The sequence below is a fragment of the Stigmatopora nigra genome, unplaced genomic scaffold, assembly GCF_051989575.1.
Source record: "Stigmatopora nigra isolate UIUO_SnigA unplaced genomic scaffold, RoL_Snig_1.1 HiC_scaffold_27, whole genome shotgun sequence".
Classification (NCBI taxonomy): domain Eukaryota; kingdom Metazoa; phylum Chordata; class Actinopteri; order Syngnathiformes; family Syngnathidae; genus Stigmatopora; species Stigmatopora nigra.
In genome coordinates, this window is record NW_027551606.1 from 1,418,058 (window position 1) to 1,440,557 (window position 22,500).

Genomic DNA, 22,500 nt, shown 5'->3' on the forward strand with positions numbered 1-22,500 from the left:
TATGTATATATATATATGTATATATATATATATGTATGTATGTATGTATGTATGTATGTATGTATGTATGTATGTATGTATGTATGTACGTACGTACGTACGTACGTACATAGACTTATATAGACATATACATACTGTTCATTTTAATTTGATCTTAAAACAGAAACTGGGCACTCACGATTTTCTTTCTCGGGCCGCACAAAATGATGCGACAGGCCAGATTTGGCTCCCGGGCCGCAACTTTGACACGTGTGCTACAATATAAACTAAGCAGAAAGTTCCGTGTGCCGTTACCTAATTAATTAATCCTTGTAAGTTTTACTTAACACTTTGGTTCATATTTTCACCACATTTCAACTGTCCATGAACCTTATGCTTTGCTTATCTATAAAATGCAGTGTTTTATATTCCTTAATTGTGTTTTTTACAGATTGTGTTCCGGTGTAATTCCATCCACAACAAAATCTGTGTTTACCTCTTTAATGGCCTCCTTTTGATATGGAAAGTCCCAAAATTAAATAATTAATACATTTATTAGAGCTATATTTACCCCTGATAATGTTCTTACTGATTTTTTTAAATTATGGTTGTCTTTCTTTTTAAAAAAAAAATTACCACTGCAATTTAGCCAATACAATGATTTGTCCCAAATAATCAACTGTAAAAATAAGACAGATTTTCTTTGCATTTCGTTCATCTACATTTTTTTTCTAACACAATGCTTTTCCCTAATAGAAACATTGGTGCATACCCCAATCACTGGTGACCTTGTAAAAGTTCTTGGTGTTGAGGTTAGTAGAATATATTACTTTTTTTGCTGTAAAAATGATTAAACGTCAGACCTATAGTAACTTTTGTTGTTATTTTTAACGTTTTACTTTAAAAAAAAACTTCATAGGCACATATTAAGCATACACTGAAAATCCGATGTCCCTAAAGTTGAAGGAAGTAGAAGGAAGCACTCCTGACAGCGTAAAGCTGCTATGAAATACAAAAACAATGAATTTTTCTAAAAGATGACGGACCATGTTTATTTTTTAAACAAATTCACCACAATGCTATAGATCATAATTAAAACAGATCATACAGTGGCACCTTGAGATACAGTCTTAATGATTTCCGATACTGAGCTCGTATCTGAAATCCAGATTTCCCATACAAATGAACTAAAAACAAATTCATAAGTTCTAACCCTTTGAAAAAAAAACACCAAAAACAGTTTTATTGGAATAGATTTTTTTTTAATTTGTTCTAATTCGCCATCTATTAACAGAGTAACAAATAACCAGTGGTTATGATGTTTAATAGTACTAAAATTCGATTAATTTCGCGGAGGGTAGAGAGGGACTGAGAGAGACTGTTTGCATTCCAACGCGCTCGTAACATAACATAAACAAATGAAACTTACTTGGATTACGATACAGACAATCAAAAATAAATTTAATCCAACATTACACTAAACCTAATTATAATTTTGTTTTACATTTTCATACCTTCTCCTGGGTTGGCTCTATTTGCCCCACGTCCACCCTGACTTTCAGCTGCAGTTTTTAAAAGAAACCTATCGAGGGTTGTTCCAAAAATTATGCACACAAATATCCTTACTATAGGATAACGCACGACCTCCTGCCAACGGTAAGTAGTATATTCTCGTATTGGCGAGCAATATCCGCCACGCTTACACCATTCTGCACTGATTAAGGGGGGGGGGGGGGACTGAAAAATTCAATGCTCCGCCAAGTGCTTGTAGAGACATTAATACGAAGGAGTTGAAGAAAGACAGAAGCTTCTCATGTCGGCTGTGTGCTTGTATGTCAAAATGTGTCTTGTATCTCAAGGTAAATATTTCCTCGAAATTTTTGTCATATCTTAAATTGCTCGTATGTCGAGGCACTCGTATGTCAACATATTACTGTATTTAGTCCTAAGAATTGCTCCTTTCTCATTTACATTAGTCCTACCCCAAAATTTGGCACCATAACCAGAACGGGCTGCAGATTTTTGCAGTCCTATTGCATGTTACGTATGCATTCTCTATTCCTTTGTCACCGTGGGACTATTGTGACATTTCTCAAGTTTATTATGCAAACTAACAGTTCTAGTATACTAAGCAGAACCATTCCTTTTGGTTGTCAAAACCAGATCCACCACTTTGGATAAAACAAACTGCCAGACTGCTTCTGCTACATGCTTTTTCTGAGCTATATACTGGAATTATTCACAACCATAAACATGACACTACAGTCGGACGCACCCCTAATCCACAAGCTCAGAAGACTGATGAAAGACTCCTACCCGAAACTGATGAAGTTCATGAAAGTGTTTGCTTTGCGTGACAAAGACTTGTTGAAAGTGAAAGTGGATTATGACAAGATTAGTATTCCATTTCAGAAAAATGATGAAGCACTTTGTATTGGTGAGAACGTCCGTCAGTTCATGAAATAGCAAGAAATGTCTGGAAAAAAGTAACTGCCATCTGCACATGTGAGAAAGTTTTAAAAAACTGCAGTGAAATATGTCACAAAAAAAAAATCCAGTGAAGGGTGAATTGGTCAAACATGCTGAGGTAGCTGATCTCAGCATCATCAAAAATGTTCCTTCTCAAGTGTAAGGTACTTCATCAACAGATTCCCATTCATGAAGCCTGACTGTGAGGTTGATGCCTAGGAAGAAGAATTCAGCTACCGGGATGATGAGGAGCTAGGGGACATTACAGTACAGAAAAGAGCAGATGTGCAATGGGGACTTGCAGGCGAAATAAAAGACAGCTCTTGAAACCCAAAAATGCTAATATAACAAAGATTGCCCTGGGCATACTTTTGATTCCCCACAGCAATGCCACATGTGAGTCTGTTTTCAGTGCTGTGAGGAAGATCAGGACAGACTTAAGGATGTAAATGGGACCAAGCCCACTTGAGGCCATGTGATTGGTAAAGATGGACATGCAACTGGCAGGAGGAGCTTGGTATGAAAAGAAATATTCAAGGGAGGAGTCAAAAGAGGCCAATTGTGCAACTAAGAAATTTAATAGAACTAAGAAAATCGATTAAATATGCATCTAGCATAAAATTTGGAGGTCCATCCCAATTCATTTTTGTGTTGAAAATGTTGATTGCCACAAATATTTTGACATGATTGCATTCAAACAAATTTTGTGTCGTGTTTTTTGCAGCTCTTTTTTTTTAAATAAGTGATAAAATTATCCAAAGAACGACTTTAAAATTAGAACTTGTGCTCTTAAACACCACTAGGAAAAACAATTCTCAAAATCTGAAAATTATCTTTACCCATTCTAAAATACAAGTATTTGGCAGCATGTACCACGAAGTACAACCGAATAGGTTCTGGAGCCGCATGCGACTCTAATGCGCTGTCCTAATGATTCAGAAATGCTGGAGAGAAATGTATTTTAGTTTTTAAGATGGTTTCTGTAGGACAAAAATGACACGTACATTAACATTTTTCAATGCTCTGGATGTTCGTTTTATAGCGAGGTATAAAATAACAAAAAAGTCAGGTGGAAAGACCTTTTCAGTGAAGGCTTGCTACATTTGCAGCCCAGTACCCAGTTGAGAAATTGAGAAAAAGTGTGATTGCATTACTTCTGGAGACATTAGGAGTGCAAATGTTTTTTTTTTTTTTTTTACAAATTAGATCGCATCTCCAAACTCCACTAATGCTATACGTTTTGTTGCACTACGGGGGTGTGGAAACCCATTCACCGATAGATAGCGAAGGGGCACATGATGCACGTTCCGTTTTCTTCTGCATTTGTCGAATACTTAAAATAAAAATTACATCAAAAATCTGATTTTTTTTATTACCTTTCTTCAATTTCATCAAAGCAATGAAACATAAGATAAATATTTGCTCGAAATTTTATAGTATCTCAAATTGCTCGTATGCCGGCATACTCACTACTGTAAGGAGTAAATATATATTTCTAAATCTAACATCTAAATATTGACTACATTTTCATCAAAGACATCACTAGTTAAAACCTTTTCCTTTTAAAATAGAAGAAATCACAAGGCAAGAAAACACAATCGGCAACAGAAAAGCTCCACCCCTTTTCAGTAGGACGCACCTGTTTAGCAGCTCTTGCATCAGCAGCAAATCCCCGGCTGGATGCCCCATCAGCTGACAACGATGGCTGCGCGGACTTCAGCGAGCGGGAGCTCAAAACTGCAATCCATCAGATGCGAACAACGGGCGCCCCAGGCCCGGACGATATCCCCCCCATCCTTCATCAAGGCGCTGGGACCTGCGGTCAGGCAGGAACTCCTGGTAATCTTTAATGAATCCTTCAGATCCGGTTCCTGCCCGCAGGAATGGAGAGAGGCAACCATCCTACCCCTCAGGAAGACTGGCAAACCTGCCAGTGACATCTCCTCCTATCGTCCAATCAGCCTGACTTCGTGCATGGTGAAGACCCTCGAGAGAATCATCCACATCCGAGTGTAATACGAGGCAAAAACCCGAGGTTGGATTTGCAGAGAGAAGGCGGGCTTCCGCAAACTGAGGAGCTGCGAAGACCAGATCCTCCACGTCACGAAGACCATTAGCGACGGTTTCCAACAGAAAAAACAGAAAAAGCCCTGCTGGACTACAGCAAAACCTACGACCGTGTCTGGAAGGACGATCTCCTCCTGACTGCGCTGGACGCAGGCATGCCAGTCCAAACTGCCCGGTGGTTAAAGAGCTTCCTCTCCGACCGCCGAGCCAGGGTTGAAATAAACGGGGAGCGGGGAAAGTCTGTTCCAATGCGCCAAGGTCTCCCCCAAGGCTCTGTCCTTGCACCACTCCTCTTCGTCTTATACATCAACAACCTCCGAAGAGTCATCCCAGCAGATGTCGACGTCGCACTTAATGCCGACGACGTTGCCCTGCTGGCACAGAGCACGCACAAGGAAGACGCTGAGGCGGCGATCCAGAACGCAATCAGAGCTGTTTGCGAGTGGAGCTGCAGAAAGAAGATGACGTTGAACGCCTCGAAGAGCAAGGTCACCTTCTCATCTGACTCAGGGGAGGCTTGCTGGACCCCGTCCGTCACTGTGGGAACAACGAGCCTGCGCTTCAACCCCACCCCCAAATTCCTTGGGGAAAAGCTCGACAGGTGCCTGAGTTTCGGGCCACGTGGAAGGCCGTCACCAAGACAGTGGCTTCCCGAAACCGCATCCTTGCCTGTCTGACCACAAAAGACTGAGGCTGGCAAAAAAACAGTCTACGCTCTGTCCACCTCGCCCTTCAGCGGAGCGTCATGGACTACACCGCCCCAGCATGGCAGCCCTTCCTGTCGCAGTCCCGACTTGACGACCTTGGTCGCGCCCAAAACAGTGCCCTGCGCATCGTGAAGGGCCAACCGAGGACTACACCAGTCGAGGCGCTGCAGCTATAAGCGGGCATGTGCTCTTACTCCTCGCGTGTAAGCCAACTCGCAGCCATCTCCTTCGAAAAAGTCCTCCGCCTCCCTCCTGATCACCCTCGGCATGAACTTGCAACCAAGACAGTCGTGCACCGTCTCCAGCGTTCCAGCTGGCGCAAGATCGCCTCGGGAATCATGTCCGCCCTGTCCAACCAACAAGAAGTCCCCCCGCCCCCCATCGAGTGCCCGTGGGTGAACGACACCGACCTCTGAACGGTCTCTGCAACCCTTAGGAGCGCCACAAAACTCGATCCCCCGCCAGTCCTTCGGGAACGTGCCATCTCCGCCATCCGTGCAGTCGCACCAGAGGTCACCATCTATACCGACGGCTGTGCTACTGATGGAACAATGGCCGGCGGGGCGGCGATGATCGTCACCACCGGAGATCTGGCAGACCCAGTCACCACGCACTCAAAGCCAATGCGTGGGGCCCCTTTCACGTCCTCTTTCGAGGAAGAGAAGGTGGCCGTGACGATGGCCCTGCAATGGCTAACTGACACGAACATAGCTGGTGACGTCGCAGTGTGCTCTGACAGTCAATCCCTACTGACTGCCATTGCGAGCCACTCGGCCGACATCGGCGAGATCTGTCGTCTGCTGAACCAGCGCACGGCTCGGACAGCCCTCCTGTGGACCCCATGTCATTGCGGGTTGCTTGGGAATGAGATGGCAGACGTGCTAGCGAAGGAAGACACTTCCTCCAAGGTCGATGAGCCACGACCAATCTTCTTCGCCCCAGCCAAAGCAGCCATCAGACGACTGATTCGTGACAATCCACCAAGACCGGATCATCGCGCAGCGGTCGTCTACCCAAAATATAACTGGCGCCTAGACTGTGCGCGCGTGAAGAACCGGAGTGATGCGGTTCTCATCACCCGCCTCCGCTCGGGCCACTACCCAAGCCTGAGAGCCTACCATCACCTTCTCAACCCCACCCTCGACCTGACCTGCCTCCTCTGCCGGGAAGAGTCGCAAGACTTTGAACATTGGCTCCAGGGTTGCCCCGGCCTCTCTTCCCTCCGCCTCCAGATCTTCGGTGTCGCCTCGCCCCCCCTGGACGTGCTGGTGACTGAGCCATCCAAGGTGCTAGCGCTCGCCAGGCGTACTCTATGTTAGGGCCACCTGGGCGCTGCCTTAACAACAACAACAGCAGCAAATCCCAGTCCACACCAAGTCATTGTCCATTATCAGTATTAGTCTTATCAGGTGAAACTTTTATCCCAGCAGAATAGGTTAGATGGCAGCCTGCCAGCCGCCACTGCTGTTCACATGGTGTCGGTCCACATTCTCCTCTTGCTTGGAGATTGGAGACTCCCTCTTTGTGATGGGTTTCTTAGGACTCGCTGATGGTTGTCAATGTCTCTGGGGCAGTATTTTTTGGCTCGTGTTCATACTGACCAAAACGTGCTTGAAGCATGTCCAGTGAACTTAACTTAACTTGGACATCTGTTGGGATAGAGTTTTAGAAAACATGTCCCTTCCTTTCGAACCATGAAAACATGATCTTTAGGCAGGTCAGGAAAACTTTTACAACTGCCAGAATACAGCTCAATTGTTCATACAATAAACAGCCAAAGCTACCTGCTGGTTTTCACACATTGTTGTGAAGACTGCCCAAACACAGTGACCAGATAGAAGCAATTACTTTGCTCTGCAAGCATGAAGCATCCTACACTCTATCTTTTGAATTTGACACAAAACTTTATTTTTATAGCAAATAATTCATTACGGTAGCCATTTTAGTCATTTTGATAGTAGCCTAAGATGCAGTGGGGAAAATAAGTATTTAGTCAACCACTAATTGTGCAAATGATCCTACTTGAAAAAATTAGAGAGGCCTAAAATTGTCAACATGGGCAAACCTCAACCACATTTTTTGATTTTTAAAGAATTTATTTGCAAATCATGTTGGAAAATAAGTATTTGGTCAATACCAAAGGTTCATCTCATCACATTTGATTTCAAAGCCTCCTTATATATTTGTAAATGTACAGTGATTCTTACCACACACTAAAACTCAGAGCAAAACCAAATATAAGAAGATAAATGTCTTCTTAGTTTATCAATTGTGGCGCCATGGTTTCTGAATTTTAAAGCGGAAATGCTAACCATTTTTTCACCATGCAGCCCTCTATACATATCCTTTTTTTGTCAACATTTTTTATCTTTACAGCCTAAGACTCGTTACAAAGCTGAGACTTTCACCCAAGCATTCCTGAAGAACAACACTCCGACCCATGATACAAAAAGTGTGCTCAGTCATAAGGCGGTCATCTTGGAGTACTCCAAGGGAAAGAAAAAAAAACTCACTAGAACGAAACCCAAAGGAATAAATGCTCACCAGAAAAAGGAATTAAAGATCTTCCACGTCAAAAGTGAACACCAGAGGTTAGTTATCAATCTGCCGTGCGTTTGATAATTGCAAAGAAATACAAACAAGCAATGTAATGCCTTGTTCTTTATTTCAAACTCTTTTGTTTTTCCTTCCCACTTCCTCTCTTGTAAATGTAGGTATGAGCTTTTTTCACCTTTGCATGAACTCTGGAAACAATATATTTTTGATCTCTGCAATGGACTTAATTCAAAAAGGTAAATACGTTCTTGAGTATTTGTGATTCTCTATGCTATGTAGGGGAGCTTGTTGTATGACCGGGGCAGTTCACTGTTCTGAGCTTGAACATTTGAATCTTATTTCTAACTGGCCTCTCTGAAGTATAGATTGTCCGATTATCGTCACCGATATTTGAACATTTGAGGTACAGTCATACCACTGCTTACGAATGCCTCTAGATACAACATTTTCAGGTTACAAAACCTATAGATATTCTAATGAGGGCTTCAAGATACAGAAACAAGATCCAAGTTACAAAATCTCCCAAAACGTCAATACATTTCCTGTATCAGTTTTTTTATTTTTCAATTATCGCGGACTCATTGTTTCTTGCTTTACAATCTCGCTACACTCTGCTGGTCTCCCATTGTCTATCACAACAACAACTGGGAGACACAGTTGGAACCTTCACGAGGTGTCTCCTGAGAGGCCGCCCGTCGCGGTCTTCGAATCCAACAAATACCACCCAGAGCTGCCAACCAGGAACGTGGCACCCTACGTTTTTCATCCAGCCGGAGATATTCGACTGCCCCACACCTCCGGCTACCCCCCGGATGAACTAATCCACGTTCCAGTGGCAGCTCTAGCGCGGCTGAGGGTAACTCCTAGACGCCTGGGTGGCCTAACGACAACAACTCCAAGTTTCAAAATCATTTTAAGTCCTTTTGCCATTCGTCATCACGGCATTATGACAATGTTTTTTGTTGTTGTTTTATTTTTGGAGGGCGGGGTGGGGTTGGGGGGTATTGGTGATTCCAATTGTGGTTAAAGCCATTTATTCTATTATTATTATCATGCCTTCCAAAAAAATTACCAGTGGGAATGGAAAGAAGCGGGGCCCCTTATCCATTGAAGAAAAACTGTTTAAAGGAAATATGAAATTGGCACATGGTTGACTGAAATTGCAAGGCAATATGGCCAGAACCCATCTACAATCGCTACAATATTTAAACAGAATGAAGCATTAAAAGCTGTCTCTCCTTCCCATGGCCTCCCCGTAATATCAAAAAGGAGATCCTCCCTGAATCACAAGATGAAGGAGCAGACATATTCATTCATACCTCTAGGCACGAAAATTTCAGCTTACAATTTTTTTTATATGCAAATGAGTAACTCTAATATTTTGTAAATTTACAAAAGAAAATCAGTGTGTAACTCGCTAAGTTTTAAGAAAATGTATCACATTTGGCTCCCTTTATAATTGAATTCTGACATTAACGAGGACGCACTGTCTAGAACTGGCTCCGGGGCACAACATTTCTCGTTACGCCACTGTTCGCGGTTGTTTTTTTCCCATAAAAGTAATACCTCACACAGTTGCTTACTTGCAAAAAAAAATTACAGTAAAGTAACGCTTTACACCTCCACTGCTGGTAAAGGTATGTGAATTGACAGGGAGTGATCCATGAAAATCATTTTATACTAAAGGTTTTCTTTCTCTTCAATCAGACTCTGTATAGAAGTGATGGGTTTATACTTCAGTTGCTCTGGTCAATGGTGCTTAATTTGTTTAACAAGTGTGTTCCTTTTGTAGCAGTCCAGATTCTGTGCAGAAGAAACTATTGAAGGCGGACTTTCATGGTGCCATCATCATTGGTAAAGTGTCACATAAATAATCAACCTTTTAAAGATATGAAACAAACACATTTATTTAAAATAGTGATGACTTCCTAGCTTCAAAGACTATACAGAACAAAAAAAGAGTCCTGTTGTTACCAGTTTGACTTTTTCCCCTATCTCTCTTTTGCAGTGATTCAGTCCAAATGCCCTTCTTATGTAGGGGCTTCAGGAATTATCATTCAGGAGTTTAAACATGTTTTCAAAATCATTACAAAGCAAGACAGAATAAAAGGTGAACATTTTTTTTCTTATTCATTTATTTCAGAAATCTCAACCTTTATAGACAAAAGTGCTAATCTAAAGATTTGCGTTTACATATCCAGAAGTCAAATTTGAATGTGACGTAGTACCCAAGCCATCCAGTAATTAGAAGTGCAATTTTAGAACATGTCAGACAAAATACAGACAGATAAAGAATTGTTTCCCATTATTCTTAGCAACATAAGCAACAGCGTGTTGGTTTTTATTTTCAGGGATGAAAAGTCGAATTACATTGTATGTGGTGGGTTGTCTCATTGTAAAAGACAAAAAAAAACTACCGTATTTACTCACATATAAGACGCGCCCCGCTTATAAGGCGCACTCTTAACATTGCCTTAAAATTGTTGAATTTTATAATTTATCATGGATAAGTCGCCCCCTGATTCTCAATTTTCACCTTCTATTCATGGTTTTAATAGGGAGTACCAAATGTGTTACTTTGAAGGGAAAATCTTGAGAAAAATCAGCGCACGTGGTATTTCTGAGATAGCATATGATTCGGGTCAATATAAGGAAGTTAATATGCTCGTCTTTGTAAATGCAAAATATCAAATTACTCAATTTGAAAAAAACAAATAAGTCTATCTTTATGAGAACCTGATGCTTTTTAATAAATTACAATTTATAGTGGCCAAATTGCTTCTAATGCCGAAATATCTCCATTCTTTCGAACAAGAATAAAAGGAAAAAAATCTAAGCGGAATTTTGTTTTATTTCAGAATCACAAATGTACAATCATTTCTTTTCAAAAAGGAAGTAACGGGAGCACAACCTGGAAGTATGTCTGGCGGTTTAGTGTTCATAAGCAGGGAGGCCCGGCTAACTTTGCTTGTTTAGAACCAACAGACAATTGTTCAAGTATTAATTTTTTTTTTTTTTTTTAAATGGGTGTTTAACAAATGAAAGATTGAGTTTACACTCTTGGAGAAGGTGAAGAAATGCAATCGTCTATTAGGATCCGACAGCCATTTCTGGCCACCATAAACAGTTTCAACTATCTAAGTTACACGGTTTGGACAAACGTAGCGTGAGAATCTTAACACACACACCCATCTATAAATCACACTTTATAAGGATCACAGATGGCCGCTGAGGTCAAAGCCTCGCCACCCCTTTGGAATGCAGAAGGTTGTGATGCCATCTTGATGCGCTTCAATTGTTTACAATTTCAACTATCTAAGTTACACGGTTTGGACAAACGTAGCGTGAGAATCTTAACACACACACCCATCTATAAATCACACTTTATAAGGATCACAGATGGCCGCTGAGGTCAAAGCCTCGCCACCCCTTTGGAATGCAGAAGGTTGTGATGCCATCTTGATGCGCTTCAATTGTTTACAATTTCAACTATCTAAGTTACACGGTTTGGACAAACGTAGCGTGAGAATCTTAACACACACACCCATCTATAAATCACACTTTATAAGGATCACAGATGGCCGCCGAGGTCAAAGCCTCGCCACCCCTTTGGAATGCAGAAGGTTGTGATGCCATCTTGATGCGCTTCAATTGTTTACAATTTCAACTATCTAAGTTACACGGTTTGGACAAACGTAGCGTGAGAATCTTAACACACACACCCATCTATAAATCACACTTTATAAGGATCACAGATGGCCGCCGAGGTCAAAGCCTCGCCACCCCTTTGGAATGCAGAAGGTTGTGATGCCATCTTGATGCGCTTCAATTGTTTACAATTTCAACTATCTAAGTTACACGGTTTGGACAAACGTAGCGTGAGAATCTTAACACACACACCCATCTATAAATCACACTTTATAAGGATCACAGATGGCCGCCGAGGTCAAAGCCTCGCCACCCCTTTGGAATGCAGAAGGTTGTGATGCCATCTTGATGCGCTTCAATTGTTTACGCCTTTCCCAACTCGATACGAAATGAGAACTCTTCTTTTTTGGCATAATTGGTGAAAAGTGGGTGGCCCGGTAGCGCGAGTGGTTAGCGTGTCGGCCTCACAGCTCCGGGGTCCTGGGTTCCAATCCTGGTAATGTGGAGTGGGTGTGGAGTTTGCATGTTCTTCCCGCGCCTGCGTTGGTTTCCTCGGGGTACACCGGTTTCCTCCCACATTCCAAAAAACATGCATGATAGGCTGATTGCCCCTTGGTAGGGGTGTGAGTTTGTATGGTTATCTGTCTCCTTGTGACCTGCGATCGGCTGGCCACCGATTCAGGATGTCTCGCGCATCTGGCCCGGGTCATCTGGGATAGGTTCCAGCACCCCCCGTGACCATAATGACCATACAGTCGTACCGCATCATACAACATGCTCGTCTTACGACGGAAATTTCGATCAAATAATTCGCTCGCGGTCCGATTTATATTTCGAGATGCGATCAAGCCAGGTGGCCATGACATGAGTGGTTGTTTATCATAGTCTTTTTTTTCCGCATCTCTTTCGTGTATAACTACTAGATCTACGAGGACTGAACACTTATTTAGACAAGTTTCGACCCGGAAACACGCATGCGTGGGCAAAAAGAGGGCTTTCTGGGTCATGAAGTACCAAATTTTCACGACTATGAGGCGCACTTAAAAGTCTTAAATTTTCTCCAAAATAAACAGTGCGCCTTATAATCCAGTGCACCTTATATATGGAAAAAACAGAAAACCAAAAACGAAAAACCACCACTGTCGGATATTGAAAAAACACAAACGCCTGAACTGAAACAATACTGTTAAATATGCAGATGCCATCTTAGTTTACAACATCTTCCATCATATAGCTCCTCCCCCATTGCAAGATTTTATACAAAAAAAATCCAAAACATCAACAATGGCTGGCTCTAGAGGTGACTGTGTAGTGAGTGCTTCATACCTGGAAGTCAATCGCAATTACCATATTTTCACGACTATAAGGCGCACTTAAAAGTCTTAAATTTTCTCCAAAATAGACAGTGTGCCTTATAATACAGTGCGCCTTATATATGGAAAAATGTCATTCATTGAGGGTGCACCTTATAATGCGGTGCGCCTTATAGTCGTGAAAATACTGTATACTCGTGCACACAACACCCATTGGCAGTGGCACCCTTTCTCAAAATAAAACTTCATTACCCACAATCAACATTTGAGTAAAATCAGCGATTGCATTCCCTTTCTTCTTTCTAAGGAAAGCTCTCGCGAGCGTTCTTTATAGACTTCCTCGTTGGCAAGTTGTCGTGCGTTATCCTATTGTGATGACATTTATGTGTATAATTTTCGGGAATATTTTGAAGACAATACAACAACAAAACAGTCCATTGATAACGAACGTGAGGGTGGAGGCGTGGCAAACCACTAACCCGGAAAAAGAAGGTAACAAAAGATTAAGACAAAACTAGAATTTATTTTTGTGTAATGTTACATTAAACGTATGTGTGTTTCTGTATATATTTATCCAAGTTACCGTAATTTGACGTCTATAAGAAGCACATAAGTGTCTTAGATTTTTTTCCAAAATAGACAGGGTGCCTTACAATCCAGTGTGCTGTATATATGCACCAATACTAAAATTGTTATCACGATAAAATAAAATAAATCAGTCGATAGGACAACTACGACAAGCAGCCCCCGACTATTATTTTCTCGTAGATAAAGTACTGCGCAGTGACTGCTGGGATAGGTCTTTTTTTGTCAATACACCCAATGGATTGTGGCCTGGCGAACGGCATCAACACTTGCTAGCTACTATTTGCGAATGGATTGTGGCCTGGCGGTCGACAGCCTTGGAATAGTTACGCTAGCTACCAGCTAGCTACTATTTGCGAATGGATTGTGGCCTGTATACATCCACATCAATACAGCTTTACGGAGCATGGAAAGCACCGTTGGAAAAGCTCTGCTAGCTACCAGCTAGCTACTATTTGCGAATAGATTGTGGCCTGTATACATCGATATCAACACAGCATGACTAAGGGTGGCAGGCAGCGCCGGGCTAGTTATGCCAGCTACCAGCCTGCTATGCTACTATTTGCAAATGGATTGTGGCCGCCTGGACGAACGTATTGAACTCACTTTGATGGTTTTGTGGGTGATGATGACGTGAGTACGTTGTAAAATGGCTAAATAAAGTACAACCGAACTCAGTTTTGCTTCCGTTGCCTTTTTAAAACCTTGCTTTTAGCGTGCGGGTGTAGCGTACATTTGGTGCATGTAGCACCAAATTGTTACTACTGTTGTAGTATATTGATACTATTCGTGCAGAGTTATCACAGCCGTCAACCTGGGTGTATTGACAAAAGGACTATATATCACAGCACTCACTGCGCACCGGAAATAGCGACAGGGACTGCTCCCGTAGACAGCTGCATTCCATAAATAATATATATATGCCATGCCTGGCTGCGTCTAAAAGAACGGTGCGTCCTTTGTGTGTGTAAAATACAGAAATAGCACTCGTTATTGACACTGTGGCTAAAACTGATTCGTTGAATAGTCGTGAAAATACTGTAATTTAATTTTGTTCATTTACGGGTGCCGTGAAAAGTTATTAAAAAAATAAATACATCAATGCACTAAAATGGGGTAAAATCCACTTCCAAGCAGCATTTAGTGATTAAATACAAACACTGGAGCTTTTCAGATATCAGAACTTGGCCCACAATTGAAATATTATTTAGGAATATAGCCATATTATACTCACCAAAAATCCTTTTAAATTTACACATTATCCATCCTCCTTTCTTTCTTTCTTTTATATTGCCATTGACGTTTATGCTGGAAGTCAAGCCTGTCTTGTCGTATTTCTGGCAGAGTATCTTGAAAACAATATATTTGCTTGTGCAGGTTGCTCCAAATACAGTTTTTTAGCTCTGGCTAGTCCCCATCCCCCCGACCCCCCACGTTGGTCAATGCATACGAAGTAAACAACAATGGATCGGGAGAGTTCTGCAAAGAAAAGGCGACCGTTGACAGTCAACATTAAGTGCAAAATAATTGAAAAAAATGAGTGGTGTACGTGTCACCGAGCTTGCTCAGCAATAAGGAATACATTCACCATATCCACCATCCTTAAGCAGAAGAATGCAATTAACGAGAAGAAGCCTTCCAAAGGCCCAACTATAATTTCCCACTGGCGCAGTGACATTCATGATGAGATCGAGAGCCTTTTACTCTGGATAAAAGATAGTTCCAATTCAAAAGCCACGGTGGAATTTATCAACCACACTTGCCTCTATTATCACCCAAGAAAGTTACAATAAAGTGGCAAGAGTTTTTGGATTTTGTAGAAAAGAGGCACCCTGACAAGCTGGCAAGTGGTCACGCGTTATCGTATTGTGATGACTTTTGCGCCCGTAATTTTCAAAGAAATATTTTGAAGGGAAGGCAAAAACAAACAACTCTTGATGCGTTTGTTTTGAAGACGGCTGAACGTCCGGGTGGAGTCAACCCATAGAGCTAAGGTAAAATAATTGAAACATAATTAGAATTCAGTTTTGTGTAAAGTTACATTAAACGTATGTTTGGGTGTGTCTGTATATATTTATCCAAGTTAATTTAAATTTGTTTGGAGTGTGTTGCCGTTGATTAAGTCCCTCCGAATACATGTATTCATGTGTGTATGTCCGTCTGTTTATCCTCCGTGTATAAATTTAATAGTTCTATTAAACACATTTTAGTACTATTAAACAACTCGTTATTTGTGACTTTGTCAGTATATGGTGAATTAGAACAAATAAAAAAAATGGTGTCTTTTCAGCGAGTTGGAACAAATTAATTTGTTTTTAGGTCATTTCAATGGGAAATGTTTGCACAAGTTACGAAAAGCTCGACTAACGATCACAGTCCCGGAACGGATTAAGATCGTATATCGAGGTACCATTGTACTTGGTTACTGACTTCAATGTAAGACAAATCACATAATTGACCAATTGTTCATTAACTTTTCTCCTATTTTTTGGCAGTAATCCCTAAAAGGAACAGCATATTTAAAGTGGAGATTAATGGCTTCATCTCTTGCATCTATGGAAACAAGTTTGAGCACCGAGCCAGCGAACGCTCAGCAAAGAAGTTCAAAATCAGTGGAACCATTGACTTGTGAAAGCAGTGCATATTCATGTTGTGTTAACCAGTCAACGAGATGTTGCATTTTTGGAAGTGTTTTTGCTCTGATGACAGGTTTTAATTTTGGGAGTGTTAGGAAAAAGATACTCACCTACTCTTTGTGCATGCTTAGTTGTTTTTAATTCAATCTGTCAACTAGGTTTGGAGATCGCCCAGATGAAGCGACATCTCAAATGTGAACTTAATTTGTGGATGGATCAGAATAAAAGTTTATAGCCAGTGTTACGTTATATAGACATTGATCATAGGAGCCCAATTTAAAAAAAATTCTCAGGGCTTAATATTCATTCATTCATTTTCTGAACCGCCGCTGGAGCCTATCCCAGTTGCCTTCAGGCACGAGGCGAGGGACACCCTGAATTGGTGGCCAGTTTATCGCAAGGCACAAGGAGACAAAAAATTCACGCCCACATTCATACATAGGGGAAATTTAGAGTGCCTAATCCGCCAACCATCATGCAAGTGTTGCGGATGTCAGCCTGGGTATACATTATGTTGTAGGTTCTGTTATTTTTGTGTTTGGTTTTGTTCTGCAGGTGTTTGGAGCTGTCGCTCCACCCGTGTCAAAGCCCTACCCAGGCTAACAGCTGTGACAACTTTCCACTCAACTATCCTCAAATCAAGATCCACATCCTGCCTTTATTTAAACCCTCCTATGTTTCAGTTCTAGGCTCGACTGTCTGGCATGCAGGTGCTAAGGCAGTGTAGTCCTTACTTTCTTTAGAAGGCACCAATTGTCTAAAGTTAAGTACGTTTTGTTTGCTCCACCTTCACCTGATTTGAGTACAATATGCATTGTTATATTGAGTATTTAGGTTGATAAAGTTAATAATTTTGGGCTGCCTAAGGGGACCTTAGACACCCCGGGGTATGCTTATAGTTCGTTGTCCTTATACATGTACGGAACAACACAGGGGAAGCAAAAGATACCTAAGTGACACCCTTAAATGAAAAAGGTAAATAAAAACACCCTCCCAGACAGGCGTTCAAATGAACACCCCCAAAATTCAGGAAATAAGGCCTAAGGGTGCCACTGTCAGAACTAGTTCAGGTTTTCCGTGTACTTGGTTGTTAATAAATTATCATTTAATGCTAATTGCCTTGTTTGTCTGTCTCCTCATTGGCCGGGTTTTTCTGCTGTGGTTGTTGTTGTTGTTGTTGCACTACAAGCGCCTGAGGATTGCCCTCAGATAGCGCTAGAGTTGCCACTGGAACGCGGGTTATTTCATCCGGGGGGTAGTCGGAGGTGAGGGGCAGTCAAATGTCTCCGGCTGGATGAAAAACGTAGGGTGCCACGTTCCTTGTTGGCAGCTCTGAGTGGTATTTGTTGGAATTCGCAGGCCGCGGCGAGCGGCCTCTCAGGAGACACCACGTGAAGGTTTCCAACTTTGTCTCCCCTCTGCTGTGGTAGTTGCGACTCCCTGGTACCTCTTAACACCAGGGGGAGTCATAAAAAAGTGGGGGCTCATCCGGGATCTTAAGATCCGTTATCACAGCAGAAATTTGGTCCGTGTTGGTGCAGACTCCATGTAAATAGGCTGGCAAAGGCTGGGCAAACAGTGCTGTGGTTAACACATTTTATCAGCTATCAGTCAGTGTAGTGTAGTGCTGTAACTAGCTCAAGATGGACTTAGTTGCGGAGCAGTTCCTTTTTCAACTTGGCACTGTAGATCAGCTTGGCCAGTGTAAGAAGCAAGATCTGGTAGATCTAGCCGCTTGTCTAGGGTTCAGTCTGTCCATGACTACAAAGCTAACTAATTTGAAGCAGAAGGTTATCCAGATTTTAATAGCAGAGCAGTACTTAGGAACCACAGGTGGAGGATATGCGGATGTTTCCTTTCAGTCTTTGGTTGATTCTGTGAAATCAGGCAGGGAGGAGAAAGGTGAGGTAGGCAGGGATTGTGTCACCTCTAATTTAAAGGCTAGAGGTTGATCTTGCAAGGAGTTACCGTAGGATAGAGAGCAGGGGGTTTAAAGTCAGTAAAAGCCTTCCTCTTGTACCGCAGTTCCGTGGTTTAATGCATTTGAACGCACAGCAAAGTCACATAAATGGCCAGCAGAAGGTTTGGCTCCGGTCTTGCAAAGTAAACTCTCTGGTAAAGGTCTGTGAAGTTCCTTAAAACAGGAGTCTTAATACAATGTGCATTTCTAAAGAACATCCTGTCTATAATCTTTGTCTTAATCTTATGCTCTTCCATGATGTCTATAATATCTTCTCAACTCGCCTGTGTTCAACTGTTGTATTTTTCCATGATGCCTATAATCTCAACTTCTGTACTTTTCCATGACATCATGCTGAAATTTAATAAAGGCATCCTTCACCTTGAAAAGATAAGAGAGAACCACTGAGCCAAGCGCGAGATACCACCGCGCGCCTCGACCTCTCTTCCGCCGGCCGGTGCCTTTAAAATATAACACAGTCTCTGCCTCGTTTTTCCTTTGTGTACGGTTGGTAAATACGTTGATCTGTTACTTCAGACCCAACAAGGTCTCGAAGCATTAAGTACAATGTCGGTGGAAGATGGCCTTGTATGTGGTTAGGTAAACCCAGCAGTGCTGCTTGTTTATGAACTGGTGCCTGAGGAATATCGCTCAAAGTTCAGAAATCACAAATTAAAGCCTAGACAGGCAATGGCTGAGCTTGGCCGTGAAAAAGAAGTGCACTTCAAACGTTGGTGTGAGGTGAGCAAAGTTTCCACTTACTGAGTTACTTCTTATCAAGGAATTGAAATATTGTCTACCAGAACGCACAATAGTCCACTTAAACGAGCGTGAGGTTAAAACAATCTCAGAACCCACCGTTCTTGCCGATAACTATTTGCTGACTCACAAAAGGTCGTTTGGCTCTCCTTACTCAAATCCGCTTAGTAAGGCTGCAATTCCCGGTAATGAAGTAGCGCACTTCTTGCCTACACGCTTCTTATATAGAGAAAGGCAGACGGTGATGGGAAAGGTGTGTGGGAGAAGACGCTAAAGCCACGCCCCGACAAGGTTCCTATATATACTAGTGTAGGCATACATGTTCTCAATTGGGTACTCGGGCGATTCGCCTAAAAACGTTTCGCCGATGGACAGTTCGCTGAGTGGGCGTAAGTGGCCTATAGGATAGTTGGCCGAACAGATAGTTAGCCGACCGAATAGCCGGCCGGACGTTGCGCCAAAACGGGATTCGGGCGCTCACCCCGCACCCGTTCTTGTTTGTACATGTTTTTCAACCTTAGCCTCCGAGCCATAGACGGCCCGTTATAGATAACATTCATTTAAGAATAACAAGGGCATTCAGAACAGAAGAAATAGTAGAAAATAGTAGAAATCCTACTCCAGAAAATTTTCACTAAAATAGAAAATGTTGAGATTAATTTTTGGATTAAGATTCTCAGCAAATCATTTTGAATATATATTTCCTAAAATAATGCGAAATTATTTAAAATTGAACTAGAAGTAAGTGTTCACCAGCATAGAAAACTTTGAGATTAATCTTTGACTTAAGAATCTCAGCAAATCATTTTGAAAATATATTTCCTAAAATAATGGGAAATTATTTAAAATTAAACTAGAAGTAAAAGTGTGTTCACCAGCATTTTCACCAAGGCACTTAGAATTTCACAAGTCTTGTAGTGTTGTTTTTTCTCATGTAGCTCCAAGCAACTGGCCACAACTTTAAACGCAAGGATAACATAAATATATATGCATTTGTATGCACTTGTATTTAGAAATTTGTCCAGTGGGGAGCAGTACTATTGGACCGGTCTTTACTCTAATATATCATAAATTTAATCAAACGTATATTAATTGTAATTTCTTGTAAACTGTGTGTGAAAAAAATAGTTTTTAATTTATTATTTGATTAAACAAATAACCCCAGCCTATTGTGGCTAATCTCGGGCTATTGTAGTTGAGTGACTAGTAGACTATGTACACATACACAACACACTAGTCTGAGATTTTGATATCATTCTTAAGAAGTTAAAAGGCCATGCTATGGAGCTCATTTCACTGACAAAACTTCCACAAGTCACCAAAATTGCAAATTTGTGTTGCTGAATGTATATTTTAGACCCAGCAAATTTGATAACTTTTTCTGTTAACGGATAATAAAGTCATAAAAGAACCAAGCAAGCTTCATGAATATTTTTGTGACAAAGAAGGATCTGTTCCAATCACTATCAGAGAACAAATCAGAGTTGTGTGTTGTTCGGTCGCCCGGTCGGTCGCCCAGTGGTCGCCCGGTCAGTCGGTCGATCGGTCCCTCGGTCGCCCGGTTAGTCGGTCGCCCGGTCGGTCGGTTGCCCGGTCGGTCGGTTGGGTGTGGGTAGGTTGGTGGTTGTGTGTGTGTATATCAGTGGCGGTGCGTGCATTTTCTCGTAGCGCCTTCAATATCCATTTCACTATAAACTCTTTTTTGGCTATAAAGCCTCAACTGCGACTACAGCTGCGACACAAAAAATAATCAATAAATCAATGCACAAAAATGGGGTAAAATCCACTTCCTAGCAGCATTTATTGATTAAATACAAATACTCGAGCTTTTCCGACATTACAACCGGGCCAGTAGGGTGATTGGTTAAAGTCTTATCAACGCTTGTTTAATGCAGCAGAGCCGGTCGGTCGCCCGGTCAGTCGCCCGGTCGGTCGGTCGGTTGGGTGTGGGTAGGTGGGTGGTTGTTTGTGTGTGCGTGTGTGTGTATATCAGTGGCGATCCGTGCATTTTCTCGTAGCGCCTTCAATATCTATTTCACTATAAACTCTTTTACCTACATCAGAAACGGCATTGACAACGTCACTACAAACAAACGGATACGAGTTTTTCCAAATCAAAAACCCTGGATGACCAAAGAGACACAAGCACTTATCAAATGCCGTAACACCGCCTACAGATCGGGGGACAAAAGAAAGTATAGAGCTGCCAGGGCTGAGCTGAAAAGGGGCATAAAGAAGGCCAAGGCAGCATATACTAAGAAAATCGAAGAGCACTTCAAAGAAAACAACCCAAAGAAGATGTGGCAGGGAATACGACATATCACTAACTACAAGAACAATTCCATGTCTGTAAACGCGAATGTCTCACTAGCGGAGGAACTGAACCATTTCTTTGCCCGCTTTGAATCTGACAAATCAAACCAAGTGTCAACACTCCCACCACCACCCTGCGACAATACACTGGAGTTTCAGGAACAGGAAGTGAGACTGGAAATGCAGTCTGTGAACACCAGGAAGGCTGCTGGTCCAGACGGAATACCTGGCAAAGTGCTCAAAGCCTGTGCTGAACAGCTGGCAGGAGTGTTCACGGACATTTTCAATCGGTCCTTGCAACAATCCATCGTTCCTGCCTGCCTAAAATCTGCCACCATCATTCCTGTCCCCAAAAAGCCAACCATCGGCAGCTTGAACGATTACAGGCCTGTTGCTCTCACGCCTGTGATCATGAAGTGCTTTGAAAAGTTGGTGGCCCGACACATCAGAAAGACAATTCCCCCCTCAGTTGACCCGCACCAGTTTGCTTATAGGGAAAACAGGTCCACTGAGGATGCTATCGCCGTGGCTCTTCACACAGCACTGAGCTACCTGGAGCACCAGGGGAACTATGTGAGGATGCTTTTCATAGACTATAGCTCAGCCTTCAACACCATCAAGCCGGACAACCTGAAGGACAAACTCTACCACCTTGGACTATCCTCTTCAATCTGCTGCTGGATAAAGAACTTCTTGACTGGTCGACCACAAACTGTCAGAATGGGTCCACACCTCTCTTCCTCCATCACACTAAACACAGGCTCACCACAAGGCTGTGTACTGAGTCCTCTCCTGTACTCCCTGTACACATACGACTGCACACCAGCCCACCAGTCAAACTCTATCATCAAATTCGCCGTTGACACCACTGTGATCGAACTCATCTCAGGCGGGGATGAGTCAGCTTACAGAGACGAGGTCGACAAACTGTCTTCTTGGTGCTCGGCGAACAATCTTACACTGAATACCGCAAAGACTAAAGAAATAATCTTGGACTTTCGCAAGCGCAGCACAGACCTGGCCCCACTCCTCATTAACGGAGTATGTGTAGACAGGGTCCAATCGTTCAAATTCCTGGGAGTCCACGTCACGGATAGGCTCTCCTGGTCCACAAACACCACAGTGTTAGTGAAGAAGGCCCAGAAACGACTCCACTTCCTCAGGGTACTGAGAAGGGACAAGTTGGACCCCAAGCTTCTGGCAACCTTCTACAGAGCCACTGTGGAGAGCATCCTGACTTACGGCATTACAGTGTGGTATACCGGAAGCACATATATATATATATATATATATATATATATATATGTGTGTGTGTGTGTGTGTGTGTGTGTGTGTGTGTGTGTGTGTGTGTGTGTGTGTGTGTGTGTGTGTGTGTGTGTGTGTGTGTGTGTGTGTGTGTGTGTGTGTGTGTGTGTGTGTGTGTGTGTGTGTGTGTGTGTGTGTGTGTGTGTGTGTGTGTGTGTGTGTGTGTGTGTGTGTGTGTGTGTGTGTGTGTGTGTGTGTGTGTG

General features: G+C 42.3%; 1 protein-coding gene and 1 long non-coding RNA gene across 3 annotated transcripts in view; one reads left to right on the forward strand and one right to left on the reverse strand.

The window, feature by feature from the left end:
- LOC144192844 (uncharacterized) overlaps positions 1-14,947 on the reverse strand; it is a 20,033-nt gene extending 5,086 nt beyond the window's left edge. The window contains exon 1 of the long non-coding RNA XR_013325465.1: positions 14,559-14,947. This is a non-coding gene — a long non-coding RNA (uncharacterized LOC144192844). The remainder of the gene's footprint in view (positions 1-14,558) is intronic.
- The window catches only part of pop4 (POP4 homolog, ribonuclease P/MRP subunit), a 20,791-nt gene extending 2,397 nt beyond the window's left edge, over positions 1-18,394 (forward strand). The window contains exons 2-8 of one of the 2 annotated variants that reach the window (XM_077711686.1): positions 736-791; positions 7,599-7,813; positions 7,937-8,014; positions 9,571-9,632; positions 9,787-9,888; positions 15,644-15,730; positions 15,820-18,394. In XM_077711686.1, coding sequence (XP_077567812.1) covers positions 736-791; positions 7,599-7,813; positions 7,937-8,014; positions 9,571-9,632; positions 9,787-9,888; positions 15,644-15,730; positions 15,820-15,956 — 737 coding nt within the window. In that variant the 3' untranslated portion in view covers positions 15,957-18,394. The remainder of the gene's footprint in view (positions 1-735; positions 792-7,598; positions 7,814-7,936; positions 8,015-9,570; positions 9,633-9,786; positions 9,889-15,643; positions 15,731-15,819) is intronic. The other variant, XM_077711687.1, reaches the window with a different exon arrangement.
- The last annotated feature ends 4,106 nt before the right edge of the window (positions 18,395-22,500 follow it).